Source organism: Branchiostoma lanceolatum, chromosome 2 (genome assembly GCF_035083965.1).
Source record: "Branchiostoma lanceolatum isolate klBraLanc5 chromosome 2, klBraLanc5.hap2, whole genome shotgun sequence".
NCBI lineage: Eukaryota > Metazoa > Chordata > Leptocardii > Amphioxiformes > Branchiostomatidae > Branchiostoma > Branchiostoma lanceolatum.
This window is the reverse complement of record NC_089723.1, coordinates 3,252,899-3,268,966: the sequence shown is the minus strand read 5'-3', so window position 1 is coordinate 3,268,966 and position 16,068 is coordinate 3,252,899. Positions and strand designations below refer to the sequence as shown.

At 41.7% G+C, this 16,068-nt stretch overlaps 1 protein-coding gene across 1 annotated transcript; it reads left to right on the top strand.

The window, feature by feature from the left end:
* The first annotated feature begins 200 nt into the window (after positions 1 to 200).
* Positions 201 to 11,272, top strand: LOC136426487 (perilipin-2-like). Its single transcript, XM_066415150.1, has 9 exons — positions 201 to 318; positions 2,867 to 3,104; positions 3,767 to 4,009; positions 4,603 to 4,811; positions 5,746 to 5,896; positions 6,272 to 6,348; positions 7,170 to 7,337; positions 8,315 to 8,440; positions 10,427 to 11,272. Exons 2-9 carry the CDS (start codon positions 2,873 to 2,875, stop codon positions 10,565 to 10,567), a joined length of 1,347 nt encoding a protein of 448 aa, XP_066271247.1. The 5' UTR covers positions 201 to 318; positions 2,867 to 2,872; the 3' UTR covers positions 10,568 to 11,272.
* Positions 11,273 to 16,068: the final 4,796 nt, after the last annotated feature.

Below are 16,068 nucleotides of genomic sequence, written 5' to 3'. Positions count from 1 at the left end.
CCCCCTTAAAACTCAGCTGCGATGACAACTCGTGATGATGGCTGTGTGAGTGGGTATTGCATGACGTATGACCGATCCCTTCCGATCAGCTGGACCCTCTAGAACTTTCGGAACGTCATCACTGAGATTGCGTCATTGCTATACACCGTGCTCTGATTGGTCACCATTCTCTGAATAAACGGACGTGATTGGTCATTGAATCGCTATCACGTTGCAATCACGTGTACCTAATGAGTCAAAGCACAAAAGTCTTATCCAGGCGGAAAGAGGCAGACGTTTCAGTTCTGCTTCGACTTTGGCGAAGACCAGACGTTTTTGGTAAGTCTCTCTTGCCCACTATATACCAGTTACGTCCGTAACAAGAAGCTGATATAGATTGCTTGAATTGGTGTTTTGTAAGTTTATATTTGAGGCGATTTTGTGTATGTTTTCCTGGTGTTGTTTTGACGGACGTGTCCTGAGCGGGGTTACGGTGACCCGAGAGGACACGGTCTCTTGACGACCAACAGCTGATTATTCCCGCCGAATTTCCGACAGCAGAGTGCCTCTCAACTACCTATAGAAGGCCTAGCAACTCTTCTGGATTGTAAAAGTTCACTAGTAGGATCTTACATACAGCGAGAAGGCAGTTGATTTCCAGAAATTGAGATACTACAGTAACTGCGAACCAAAAGAAACGTATTTGTGGGAGGGGGGCATTCATGAATTGTTGCATCATCACTTTGGTTTACGTGCACGTTGTCATGTTTCCACCAAATTACGTGGCATGGGAACTAGATAATCGTTAAAAACATGTATATACATACGGAAAGGTTTGCTAGGGGAGTAAGCTGGCTTTAGGATTGCTGATTTGATCCTTCGTGAGTCGTTGCCCGACTTCAGCGGGCCGACACACCAGTCTACTCGGGCCACCTCGAGCCCCTTAGCCGCCTACCCAATTTTGCCCGTCCCCTGAGGTAAACCGGTCTTACGATAAATCGAGCTGAATTGGAGTCTCTAACAGCCTCTACTCAGCCTGAATGCCTGATAGTTTCCATAGGCTACAAAGACCAGCTCCTCGGCTCCAGGGCCAACATGCTACTCTCCAAGCAGAGGTTGGTGGGGCAGATAAATTTGTGACCGTTTTATCATATGCCCCATTTTTTCGTCCGCTAACCCTTATTGGGTGGGGCTAGCGGACGAAAAAACGGGGCATATGATAAAATGGTCACAATCTGCCCCACCAACCTCTGCTTGGAGAGTACAACATGCCCCCCAGAAAATTTTACCATATTAGACACCTCTCAGTTAAAATCTAAACCTTCACAGACAGAGGGTGTGTGTGGTAAAATTCCACTGGTTGCTTGCTGAAAGGATACTGTAAATGCATTTAGGTTCGTGTGGTTTTAATATCGCAGGTGGAGGAGAAAATGGAGTGTTCACAGTGGTCTTAAGTTCGCGTTTGAAACAATAGTAGCGTTGCAGAAACACAGGCAGAAATATTCGCGGTGGTTTTTACTTCGCGGCAAAGAGCTTACCGTGAAAAACTCAAACATAAAACCACAGGGAATTTTTCTGCATTTATGGTATTAGAAACTGACTAAACTATCATTGAGGTGATTAACCACCAGTCTCTTACTAACCGTGCCGGGGGAGTTTGGCCATCGGATGGTTTCATTCGATTGTCTGTTGGACCTATATATCTGCATAGCCGACTCCCTTCATACAATTCAGGTAAACCGGTCTTACAGGGCGTAAATCGTGCTGAATTGTAGTCTCTAACAGACTCTTATTAGCCTGGACACCAGACTGTTTCCATGGGCTACAAAGACCAGCTCCTCAAGCTTGGCTCCAGGGCTAACATGCCCCCTAGGAAATTTTACCATAATTAAACAGAGGGTGTGTGTGTTAAAATTCCACTGGTTGCTGAAAATTTAACCTCCTTGGTTGAATAGACCGTTGTCTAGCAGTAATGTACATGTATGATGGACAATGTACGATGGACGAACATCATCACAAGTATGCAGTTACGTAGGTCTGGTAAAGTCAGGTTTTATTTTTGTGACAAAATATATTTGCTTGGTCAAAGTCCGCAGTTGAACAGTGCCCCTTGTGTAGTTCATTCGCCTTCTGAACTTTGTACCATGAAACCATATAATATAGACTAACATTGCCCACAAGCAAGCAGACATTACTTAGCCAACTCGGCATCTCAAGTGGTCGATTTGACCGATAAAAAAAAATGATAAAGTCAGGCTTTATTTTTATGACAGAATATATTTGCTTGACCAAAGTCTGCAGTTGAACAGTACCCTTTGGGTTGTTCACTACCCTTCTGATCTTTGTACCATGAAAGTGATGAAACCATATGGTACAGACTGACGTTGCTAGCCAAGCAGACATTACTTAACCAACCTGGCATCTCGTGTGGTGGATTTGACCGATAAAAGTTTAAAGTTAGACTTGATTTTTGTGACAAGGTGTGTGTGCTCTTGATGAAAGTCCACCAATAACAAATTATAGTTCAATGCTCCTTTTTGCAGTACTTAGTAAATGTAGTCCTGCGGTGACTGACCTGTCTGTGGACTGAGAGTCCACAGTTCTAATCCTAGCAGTTGTCGCTCATCTGACTTTGATAGTGGAATGCCACGATAAGTGATCATCTGTGCTCAGGTTTTTATGTAGCTAGTACTACATTTTTGTGAATCACATATCGTTGGAAAGTATTATTGATAAAGGAAAGTATAAATGCATGTATGATTGTGAAGGAAAGTGTTTGAGCCCTGAATGTGTACAATTATTTATGGCAAGACATGTACATTGTAGCTTTTTAGAAAGCTAAAACCAGAGGATGACAAATTTTGCTGTTTTTCCTTTCCCTTCACAGAATTGTATGTATCGCAAGCATCAGCAGGAGATCATGGCAGCCGAAACTGAGGACAACATCATCACGCGCGTGGGAAGCCTCCCATTGGTCAGCGCCTCCGTGACCCAGGTCACCAGTATCTACAGCGCGGGAAAGGAGCGGTACCCGCTGGTGAAGTACGTGGGAGAGATGGCGGAGAAAACCGTGATGTACGCAGCCGACACCGCCAAGCCAGTTGTTGACAAGCTCGAACCACAGAGTGGGTATTTGCATCTGTTTAGAATAAAAGCAATGATATTATATATATGTTGCTCTCTTCTCTTAATTTTGATTTGTGTACATTTCAGCCTATTTATGATATCATTGATACAGTATGTGTTGAACTAGTAAAATTCGAAAATTCTAATTTCTATACAACTGAAATCAGCGTTGAATCTTAAGAAAAGAAGTACACCTACACTCAATACCTTTCAAGAAAAACAGAAAGTTTAAGTGGGATGAAACTGATGACTAAAACTTGAAAAAAGTTACCTATATTGTGGGATCTTTTGGAAATTTCTGAATCTGGAGTATGTGACTTGATATTCAGTTTATCATAAGATATCTACATTTTCGATAAGCCAGTCTGAGCCAGAAATGAACTGTGAAGAGTCCACTCACACAATTATCACTTTTCACATTCTTTCATCTTTTCTCACAGTTGCTAAAGCACATATACAATATAGACTGAGGCTAGTCTGACCCTTAAATAAGACATGCTGAATATAGTTTGACTGTTTCGCGCAGGCTCTACTGGCAAAATAGTTGTGGGCTGGCTGCAAAAAGCCCCAAAAAGGCCTGTTCAGAATCAGAGCCTGCAACGGAGGCTACTCATCTGGGTATTTACTATTTCTCACATTTTGTCATCTTCTTTTCCCCCAGTTGCTGTGGCTAACAGCTCTGCCGTTGCCGGCCTGAACAAACTTGAGGAGACCGTCCCCATCATCACCCGAGAGCCAGGCGTGATCGTGGGCGACACCAAGCAGGCGATCAGCTCGACCGTCTCTGCCACAGGAGAGCGAATGATGAATAACCCTGTTGGCCGCGTGGTGAAGAGCGTGTCGGACACCGCTCTGGCCACCGCCGAGAGCTACGTGGAGTACTACCTGCCTCCGGAGCAGAAGGGTACGTCTTGGAAATTCTTTATCTAAGTAGAAAGTCTTAATTTGAAGGTGCTGTGTCTGTCTTAATACTGCTAAGCTACATGGATCTCATTTCAATGTTATTCTAGATCTTCAAAAACAGTCATATTCTAATATCATTCATAATAAAAATTGATTTCCAATGAAGGAATTGATTAACTCGTGAAAAGTCATTTAACTAAACAGGAAAGCCTACTATTGTTGCTCATTAAATTCTGAATACTTTTTTCATGTTTGCAACATGTAATCAACAAATATTGTTATCAGGCTGCAGTACTACCTTATTCTGCTAGAAGGCACTGCTAGATGGCACTGATGGTAAATGTAGTGGTCAAAGAGGAATTCTCTTGGAAAGCGGGCAAACATTTTGCATTTGCTGGCAAATATGGTTTTCTAGTTTCAAACATTCATCATTATCTACTCACTGACAAAAGACAGCAGATCTGAAACGTCTGACCATTTCTAAATTCTGTCCAGTTGCTTGAGTAACTGTGACCTTGCGTATTTTATTACCTGGATATTTACCCTTCACAGACGCATGATTTTTATCTAAGACTTGATTTTCCACCCCAACAGCGATAGAAGATGAGGGTAAGGAGAAGGAGGGAGAGGGTGAGGAAAAGGCCGTGGTTCCCGTAGAGGAGGGTACACCCACCCTGACCCGGGTCACGACCCTGACGGGGAAGGTTCGCCGCCGCGTGTACACCCGCGCCATGTCCAAGCTGAAGGACGTCCAGGTCCGCTCGCAGGAGGCACTCAGCAACCTGCACTTCACTGTCGACCTGGTGAGGAACTAACGTCATGACTATCATCATTTTCATGTCTTTCTACAACTTTTAAAGGAGTCCTAAACTCCAGAATGCATTGTTATATTTTCCACTAGATTATGTATCAATCAATACATAATCAGCCAACTTTGTACAGAATTCCGCTTGTGGTGAATTACACAAGGTGTGTTTTCTAAAACAATATGATACTCACTAAACCCCTGCAGACCATACCCATGTATTCCCTATGTGTAAACATACATTTTTAAACGTGGATATTTTCGGCGTAAATGAGGGTGGTTAAGCACAATAAGAAGGCCAATTGTTAATAAGATATAAAAGAACACATAGCAAGACGAGTTTTTCTTAACCACCCTGACATTCTTTTGTTATCTAACTTTTGTCAGGCATTGTCAGGCTCATTGTAAAAAACACATAGGCTGAGGGTCACCTGGGGAATTTGGTAGAATACTACTGAATGCTTTTGGATGCGAACGGGACTAGTGGGTACTTTATTGTAAACTGTAAAAAATATTCATTTCTACTTCCTAAAATTATCATCCCCCCTCTGGGGTTTAGGACTCCTTTAAGGACACCTCATTTGAAGACTTACATTTCAAGCTAGTTGATATATACAGTCAAAACTGTCCAATAAGACCACTCATGCAGGGGGCCCCATAAAATCTGGTCTACGTTATCTAAGCAGGATTCTCTATGCTTGGGTCAAATATTCACCCAGGTTTCACATAACTATACAATCAAACCTGTACTGATGAACACCTCTACACTTTGTATACAGGAACATCTGGCCCATATAAATTCATTTTGGTCGTCTCTTGGTGATAATTTTCCCCACAGACCAGATTTTTTTTGTCCTCTGAGTGGTCTTTTTAGGCAGTTTTGTTTGACATGTATATATCGACTAAAACATGTTTCAAAACCTACCTTGCAGATCCAGTATGCGAAGGAGAACATCGACACAGCGGGTGATCAGGTGAAGGAGCGTCTGACGGCTGCACAGGAGAAACTTCAGTCCACCTGGGGGGACCTGCTGGCTGAGGAGGAGGGAGAGGTGCCTCAGGAAGAGAGGGTAAGCACTGGGGGTTCTTAGCTATAGGAGGGGGTAAGGATTTGGAGGGGGGTCTTACAGGGGTAACGGCTAGGTACATGTATGTGTGCAGGACAAATTTTAGACCAAGTGGCGGGACCTCTTGGCTGAGGAAGAGGGAGACGTGCCTCAAGAGGAGAGGGTAGGGTTGGGGGGGTTCTTAAGAGGGGGCAAGGATTTGGAGGGGGGTCTTGAAGGGGTAAGGGCTAGGTACATGTAGGTGTGCAGGACAAATTTTAGACCACGTGGTGCGACCTCTTGGCTGAGGAAGAGGGAGAGGTGCCTCAAGAGGAGAGGGTAAGCACTGGGGGGTTCTTAAGGAGGGGGTTAGGATTTGGAGGGGGGTCTTGAAGGGGTAAGGGCTGGGTAGGTGTGCAGGAGAAACTTCAGTCCACCTGGGGGGACCTGCTGGCTGAGGAGGAGGGAGAGGTGCCTCAGGAAGAGAGGGTAAGCACTGGGGGGGTTCTCAGGAGGGGGGTAAGGGTTGGGGGGGGGTCTTGAAGGGGTAAGGGCTAAGTACATGTAGGTGTGCAGGACAAATTTTAGACCATGGCAGGACCTCCTGACTGAGGAAGAGGGAGAGGTGCCTCAGGAGGGGAGGATAAGAATGGGGGGGGGGGATCTTAGCTGTAGGAGGGGGTAAGGATTTTTTTGGAGGGGGGGTCTTAAAGAAAAGGAGGAGGTGTGCAGGAGAGGTAAGACTTCTGGGGGGTCTTAGGGTGGTGCCACTTGAGGGGGACCTGCAGGTTGAGAAAGAGATGCTCTTAGGAGAAGAGGGGAAGGAATGGGAGGTACTTAAAAGAAGGTGGTTAGAGCAAGGGGGGTACAAGAGACTTGTATGGTGTGCTTCCATGACTCTCAACTTGTGTGTCATGCCATGCTACATGTTTTTCCTGTTATGCAACTCAGAGCAAAAGGAAAAGCAGAAAGATTTAAAAAGATTCTGATAATTATTGATTAGTACTCATTGATTCTTTCCCCCAGACTGTTTAGCGCCTCGTGGTTCGTGTGGCGGGCGGTCTGACCGGGAATCTCAGAATCCAAAAGAATTATCTATATTTTTGCTATATTTATATATATATATATAGCAACCCAAGAGTCCAAAAGTTATGATATACCGATGTCTTTACTTTTATATTTCCTGACCGGCCACTTGTCTGTCCTGGCCGGAAGCGCGGTCGACACGGCCCACTCCGTGCTGCCATGCAGCAACCCAAGAGTCCAAAACTTCTGATTTACTGATGTCTTTACTTTTATATTTCCCCCAGACTGTTGAGCGTCGTGTGGTGCGTGTTGCGGGCCGCCTGACCGGGCACCTGTCTGTCCTTGCGGGAAGTGCAGTCGACACGGCCCAGTCCGTGCTGCCGCAGTCGCTCCAGGACCAGCTGCAGAACGTGAAGCAGACTGTCGACAACATGTATGGGGAGTTCAGGGAGGTGGGTGGTGTTTTACTTATTACTTTACCCCTTTCCTTTGTGGCGTTATATGGTGGAGTGGCTAATGGACAGGAAATGCCTGAATTTCCATTACACCATTGGCTGTGTTTCTGCAGTTCATCAATGATCCAACAGAGGGCACTGCTACCAAGAACAATGAAGTTGTATTCGAAAAATATGCAGAAAATGCAACATTATCATGATAAAGCATTGGCAGAAAATATGCTGAGTCTGTGGTGAAGTACTGTAAATGGATTTGAGTTTGCAGGGATTTGATCTTACAGTTGGGAGAAAATGTGTGCTCGCTGTAGTTTTAAGTTTGCAAACACAAAGAGTTTGCCCCCCTTGCCCCCACTGCTCTTCATTGTCCTACATGACACTTGTTTCTTGAGGCTGAAACATTAGTAGCATGTTTGTGAGATTGTCTTGTCACTGTTGGAGGAGGGTTGGAGAAGTGGGTTAATCTTGTCTAGAATGTTGAACTTCTTATTCTTACCATTCCGTATATGGTTTTCTTCAGGCAGTAATTTCTTGTTTGTGATTTTGTTCGGCATATCTTTCTCGAAACTGAAACATCATTTGTGTATTTGTGAGGTTGTCTTGACCTGTGTTGCATGTTACAGTCAGATGTTTAAAGAGTAGGTGTGACAGGTCGTTCATTGTAATATAACCAGCTGCTGCTGCCACACCACGTGCCTGGTTTATGAGAACAACTTTTCCCAGTTTAAGCCAAAGGGTGGCTGTACTACTAACTATATATTTTTTTTTTTTTTTTTTTCAACCTTTATTTAACCTTGACAGTATGCACAACATACACTCTTCGGCCGAGGCCGTTTTTCAAGAGTTCAAGGGAGGAGGTCAGGGGTCCTTTCAACGTACCATCATATACATGTAGAATGATACAGAAGGGTTAGGGGTTTAATCTTGTCTTTCATGTTCTTATTCTTACCATAGATGTTTTATATTGTTATCTCTAGGCAAAGGGTTTCGGCGATCTGCCAACTGAGCTTCTTGAGAAGTCCCGTGAGCAGATCCAGAACCTTGCGGGCGTGGTCACCTCGATTACGGAGTACATCGTCACCAACACGCCTATCCAATGGGTGGTGAGTAGCTCACACTATACTACTTCTGCAGGGTGTTAGTTGCTGGATATGAAGCAGTTGATTAAGGCCACACCAATTCATTACCTTGGTTCTTGGACATTTTCAGGGGAAAAAATCCAGCAAGGGGTCTGGGAGGAAAATTTGGATCTGACTTGTAAACTGTAGTAACTGTTAATGCACTTATTTTCGTGGTGGACATTTTGCAGTAGGAGAGAAAAGTGTTTTGCGGTGTATTGGCTCAATTGGCTTGTTGATTTTCTAGTTTAGTATTATATATTTTAATTTCAAGAACCGATATGTTAAATTTGTGTGGCCCAATGGCATCTATGTATGTTTATAGGCATATAGAGTAGCTGGGCCACAAGATATGTCCATAGATTATGCTCCAGCCATTACTTAATATGTGCTTAGGATATGCCCACTTTTCCAAAATTTCTGTTTTATCACAAATATCGCCGATGATGTACATTTGTACATGTATGTGTAGCGGCCTTTCTTGTAGAAGGTCGTAAACAAGCGCAATTTTCTTTTGTTGAAATGCTCCGGTGGCATGGTTTATTTCTTGCCCACTTAAAAGTTGAGTATCAAATCCTGATACTCTATTAAAAAGCACTGTAATACTCATCTGCTAAGGCACTTACAATGTACTCACTCTCTATCCTGTGACGCTTACAATAGGCACACCAAAATAGAAGTCTTCTAAGTTACGTTTAAAGTCACGTTAAAGTTCTCGTTAACATATGATGCCACACATATATTTAATCAGGTGTTTGAGATGGCATCGCCCCATGCAAATGCCTGTTTGTCTTATGGTTAAGCAAAATGAATTGTAGAGAAATGATAATCAGCGTTGTCCAAGACAATTTCAAGTCTGTAGGAGACTAAGATTGGTTTCTGAGTCTCGTCACCCTGCATAGTCAAAAGAACGACTCTGCATTTTGACTATCCATTAACAAGATGTTGATTAGTCTGACTCTGAGCTTGAGTTTGGATTGTATACGTATGATATTGTACACCAACACAGAGGGAGATATAGGCAGCTTGTTTGTTGTCTTCATGTATACTTAGTAGATGGGAACAAATTTTCTTCAGTTTTTCCTTCCCCGAGTTTCTCCTACCTTGTCTTTAGCCCATACAACAAAGTGAGACATGTGATCCTTTCAATCTTTATTCATCTAAATCAACACGACAAAAAATACAAGCCTCAGTTTTCACAGTCATACCCATATAGATAAACATATTGATTGTTTATAAGCAGTGGGAGAGACTGCATGACAATCCCATTGCAGTACTCTAGCCCAACTGGCACAATTCTTGAGTACAGCAATCGCAGCAGTATTAAGCAAAGCGAAATGTGCAATAAAATACATTATGAATACATTTAGACCGTGGAGGTATACAAGAATGAATTGCTTGTGATGAACTGTGGGAAAGCCTGCATGACAATCCCATTGCAGTACTCTAGCCCAATCAATGCAATTAATGGCTTACAACAGCAACCATGGCAGTAAAAGCAAAATGAAACCTGCAATGAAATACATAATGCAGCTTGGCTGTCTGTGCAGCTACAGCATTTGATTGCTTTTGAACAGTACTAGTGGGAGGGACTGCATGACAACCCCATTGCAGTACTCTAACCCAACTGGCACACATTTTTAGACACAGAAATTACAGAAATTTAGTCCTGTATATGGTCCAATGGGCCCCACTTTAGGATCAGAAGTCTTGCTTGTTTGCTGGAAATAGTTAAAAAAAAATGCATAACATTGAAATGCTGCAAGAATGCTCATTTTTGGACACAGAAATTTCAGCAGTTTCGTCCTGTATATGGTCCAGTGGGCCCCACTTTAGGATCAGAAGGCTTGCTTTTTTGCTGGAAATAGTTTTAAAAAAATGCATAACATTGAAATGCTGCAAAATCAATCAATCAAAAGGCTCAAATTTCAAAATTTGCATGACATCCCCCCAAATTTCACTGCTGTGTAGGTCCCCTCACGTTTTGTTCCTGCATCCCCGCTTGCCGTGAACGAGGGAAGGGAAGAAGGTCGGGAAAACGAGGATGAGAGTCAGGATGAGGAGAATCTGGACCGCAGCTCGGAGCAGGGAGAGGAGCCCGAGATGGAATAGAACCTGGATCCTTTGGAATGAAGAAAGATGAAGGAAGAAAAGAATTGGGAAAGATGAAGGAAGAAAAGTGCAAAAAGAAGGAAAGAGTGGTGAAAAGAAACTTAGAGATATGGAAAAGAGAATTGGTGAGAAGATGTGGAAGTTTTTGGTGAAAACGATGGAATCTTTTTATGAGGAGAGGGATGTATTTGGTTAAAAGGTGGAGGTTTTTGGTGCAAAGATGGTGTTTTTGACTTCTGAATATTCTGAAAGAAAGTACTGAAGTAAAGGGATGGCAAGGAGCTTTGCAGTTTCAAAACAAAATGAAAGTGATGGCATTAGGATTTCTGGTTATGGAATAAACAAAGTAGTGAATAAAGGAGGGTAACAGTTCAAAGAAACCTTATCATAGAACGTAATTCTGCTGCTAGAAAAGGGAGTCCAGGTGAAATAGGTACAATGTTGCACTTATTCTGATCCACTCTTAGTAGTGATCACATTTTGAAATATCATAAATCCTATCTGGATCTAAAATAATCTGTAATCCAATGAATTGTTATCAACTAGTAATAGAATTTCAATGATTTTGCTTTATTAGTAATCGTTGGTTGAGTTGTAGCCTGTTTCAGAGTTATAATGTTGTTATTGTTGTTGTACACTTGTATTGAATTATGCAGATTGGCTAGTAACAGGGATACTAAGTAAAAATAGATATTGTTCACTTGAGACCATCGACATGTTGACATTCCATTTTAATAAGTCTACTCAAAATTCCTACTTACAGTTAAGTTGAAAAATGTTATGTTATCAATCTATAAACTTCACGAATGAATATTTTCATAATCTCTAAAAAAGTTATTCTGTGCCATGCTTGCTCTCATAGCTCTTTATGAAAATAAATGAAGTTATTGTAACCCATTATGCTTTAGTTGTCCTTGTTTTTTTTCCACTGGGCAAAAAGATAGTTTATCAAGATTATCAAAGTTCTACAAATTTAATCCCAGGGTGATGGATTTATCTGCCATGTTGTTTTGTAGTTTGATCTATAACCAGACACAAAGCATCATGAAAAGATAAAAACAATTCTATTATTTTTGTTTTTGACCCGGTTAACCCTAGAGCATCAGGCTTTACCAAAACATGCCAATATGATGCAAAACAAAATAATCAAATTCACTTCACACTCAGAGGGTTGATTTAAGGTGACTAAACAAGACAGTCAGATGTATTCTAAACAATGGTTTTTGTAAAGTCTATTTTAAAAAAGCCATGATTTTCTACATTCAAACAAACTAGTATTGTGATGCTACTGATACCTGTCTTTCACAACAATAACATCATCATCATGTCGGGCGGGTTGCAAGAACAATAACAACAATAACACCGACAACATTTAAACCACTTTAAGTACATGCTCTATTTGATAAATCAGTCTAGGAAAAAAATTGAATTAGATTTACTTGTACATGAATGAAGCCACTTATTCTATTGCACTACATCAATGACATTACATTCAATTAGATATTTTTTTTGTTGAGTTTTTGCATTTTTGTTGAGAGTGAAAGAGGTATCTATGAAAAAGTAAAGAAACTATACATATAAGGAAAGATTTTTGTTTAATAGTTCTATTCAAGATATAAAGATCTTGAATGTACTGAATATGAGTTCAGAATACATATTACTAGTATCACCACTGACATACAATAAAAAGGAAGAAAGAATGTCTGATAGTTCTATGAGTTGCTGGCATCCTACGTACAGTTGTGATGTACAGAAACATCCTATAACCCAGTCTACAATATATATGTGGGATGCCCGTTTCCTCATTGACAATTTTAGATACATGTGAGGGTATTTACCACACGCTAGTACCACTGTCCTACACTTCACTGACAACAGTTTCAACAAGTCCATACATTGCATAATGTTGTTGATAACAATTACACACAACTACCTTATATACTTATGACAAGGAACAATCACTTTCACAAAATGTTTCCATACAATGTAGTGGCATGGTAGGGTGGCCTGTACTCCACCAATACTGACAAAATGGCATTATTATTATAACCTTAGAATATTACTACCATTAGAGTAGTCGGCCTGCCCAATAATGATAATACTAACATTTGCTGGCTAACGTAGAATATTCCCCTCCTCGCCTACAAAAGCATGAATATACTGTACCTGCTGTGCCTCCGAGCAGCGCCTCCTATCCGAGAAGGGAGTGCACTGCAGCTGATAAACTAAGAGTTGAATTATTGATTACACTCAAAAAAAGCTTGATGAAGAGTTCTAGGGCTCCCCCATCCATGCTGTAAGCACGTCTAACCCCCAGATGATGGGGAACAAAAGACGCAAAACTGGATAGAGAGAGAGAGAGAGAAATGCAAAAAAAGGATAAAAATTAGCATCTTTTTGTGGTGTTGCTGATTATCATTTGCATAGAAAAATTACATCTAAATGAAACAATAACTTCTTTTACATGGTTTGTAAAATGAAATTTCATTCAATATTTGTTCAGTCTATGAATTCTGAATATCGCTGACATTTTTTGAAATGAATTTTTCCCAGGCTCCGGGGGAAGAGCTTGACGACCTGACCCTAGAGGCTGACCCAGGGGAGGAGTCAGAGGAGGAGGAAATGGACCAAGATGGGGGTCAGGAGGAACTGGAGATGGAGCCGGTGGTCACACCTGATATGTAGCTCTGAGTCACCTGATATTCTGGGACAGATGGCATTTCAGAATAGCCTGGAGTCCAGCCTTGTTAGCTTTGCCTGCCACCCAAGATCCACTAGTCAGCCTGGCTGATCTTGGGCGGTGGGCCAAAGCTAACAAGGCTGGACTCCAGGCTAATTTCTGAAGCCTCTAACAGACTCCAGACATGGCTGGGAAGAGTACAAATTGGCCGGATAGACGAATAACATGCAAGAGGAGTAAGCCGTCTTTTGGAGTACTCTCCAAGCAGAGGTTGGTGGGGAAGATTGTGACCTTTTTATCCTATGGCCAGTTTTTTGTCAGCTCTGCCCATAAAGCATAGTTGGCGGGGAGAGCAGACAAAAAACGGGGCATAGGATAAAAAGGTCACAATCTTCCCCACCAACCTCTGCTTGGAGAGTATATACAATGTAGGAGTACAGTTGGCTATCCATTAAATAGCTATTAGTGGACTTCAAAGAAGAAGTCGACTACCGACAGAGTCTAGAGGTGGCAGAGCTAACTCCTCTGGCATGTTGTATCTACTTGGTCGATTTCTACTCTTCCTAACAACCACTGGATCCTGGTAGAGGCTAGCTTTTCAGTTGTTTTTGCTCATTTTATGGAATCCAAGAGCACAATAAAGAATCTGGCTTGTAAGTCCATGTGCTTTCCTATTATGTCACTGTAAACATTTCATTTGTTTTACCAGAAGTTGAAAGTCTGAATTTCTATAGAATATTTTGATGGTCTTGCCATAAATATACTTGTATATTTGACATTAAAACTTTGTCTTGATGTCTTGTGAAAGTTTATATTGTATAGAAAACTAAGCTTTCATTTCAACATAGAAAAAATGGGCCTTATAAATCTAAATCCTTTGTCTTCATCAATGCAGCATGACTAGAATATCCTTTGAAACTGAAAGAAAATCCGTCTGTCCATGTAAGACCTAGTTGAAAAAGACTAAAACCGTTGAGATTTAACATTTTAACATGTCACATATCTGCCTGCTATATTCCACAATACAAAGCAGTATGAATGGAATGTTTGAATACTAGGAGAGACAGTCACAACTTGTTATCCATAGATGCTGCATATTGAACATTTCCTCCATATCACATGCTGATTATACTCTGTTGTGAGTTACGTGTTGCTACACATGACGTCTGAAAAATAAAATTCATCAACAATATTTTGCGTGTGTTGTCATGCAGAGCAGGACTTGGACTTAATGAACACATAGAATGTATTCAACAACTTATTCTGGCTGCCACTGAATAACAGGCTTTAATGCTAATGCCTGGTCTATAGAGCCTTCGGTACAGTACCACAAAATTAACATTTTGATACACCAACTCGTCGTTACTGCCCATCTTCCTTTTTTTGCATATCAAATGTACTTAATCGATGTTATTGGTATATATTTAATGTTTTCCAGGAGAAGGCATCTCATCTTAAGCACTACACTTTTTGTCCGATCCTCATTAAACATACATACATGAATGAAATTAATCAAATAAGATTACATGTGCATTGAGCGACTAAATGCACGTCCGACAGTACAGGTTGACAAGCCTTATTTTAGTTGCCAACCATCAGATCATTTTCCCTTTGTCAACATCATGTCGCCTGAAGTCCTACCAGACAAACTTCACATTTCATGGCAAGAGATTGTTGTGAGATTACAGTTTGGCAGTATCACCCGGTATTGTGCCCAATTATCCTGGCTCTGGATTCAGTTCACACATTCTGTCTTTACATGGTTGGATGAAGGGCTAGCAATCCCCCAATTTCTACCTCTTATAGTCTAGAATCCTTCTACATAAACAGCAAAACAACTTACTGCCATATTACTATCCATGAAAAGGGAGAAAGATAACATCTTACGCGCTATTAGCCATGAAAGGACACAAATGAAAAAAAAATGATATGGCGAGCAAGTTCTGTGCTTTTGGTAAAGGTCGCCATTGTCATCGTACCTTCAAACACGGGTGGTCTCGTTGGTGGTTTATTTGATGTCCTCATCTTTGATTTCCGTGTAGGTCTGTTGGGACGGATCCACTGACAGGTCGTCACTGTTCAGCGAAGAGCCTTGTACGTTGAGGCGTATGTTCACGCTTATTGTATTCTGAAGACGATCGTCAGTCACTGGTGGCAAGGGCATGGCAGCGGCCAAGTAGTTGAGCCAGGCCTGACGTCGTTTTCTGCAATGGCGGATCCATTTCATGATGAAGGCGACAAATAAGATGGCCAGGAAACCGCCAAGGATGCCAATTGTGAGCCCTGAAGACAAAAAGACAGACACAAAAGTTGTCATCTCCATGAAAATGGAGATATAATTTTGGGTGTGTCTGTCTGTCAGTGTGTTTTGTGTTTCCGGACTATTGTGGTCAGCATAACTCGAGAACATCTGGTAGGATTATGATGATATTTGGTATGTGGGTGGGTGTTGGGAAGACAAAAATCAATGTTGATTTTGGGGCCCCTAGTATGTGACCTTGGCACTGCAGCAGAACTGTTTTCGTGTATCTTTTGACCTGGGTATGCTATGGTCTTGTTAGTATGGTTATTGTTTGTCATAACTTGGCGGTACTCTGGTCCACAATGTACGTTATGAGATACCTAGCCTGGGTCGGGATAACGTTAGATATGGGTGTTCCGAACCGATCTATATTTCACCGTATTGCACTGGCACAAGTCGTATTGTTCGGGCTTCCATCGAATAATTCGAACGCGTTTCGCATGCGTACCTGTCAAAAATGTTATCGGGCGATTGGAATACACTGTATTCTATCCCAGGAGCTTGGAACTACTGTACTTT

Coding starts and splice junctions, on each gene's coding strand:
- LOC136426487 (XM_066415150.1), top strand. CDS start 2,873: ATGTATCGCAAGCATCAGCAGGAGATCATGGCAGCCGAAACTGAGGAC. Junction 3,105..3,766: donor TGACAAGCTCGAACCACAGA/GTGGGTATTTGC, acceptor CTTTTCCCCCAG/TTGCTGTGGCTAACAGCTCT. Junction 4,812..5,745: donor TGCACTTCACTGTCGACCTG/GTGAGGAACTAA, acceptor CCTACCTTGCAG/ATCCAGTATGCGAAGGAGAA.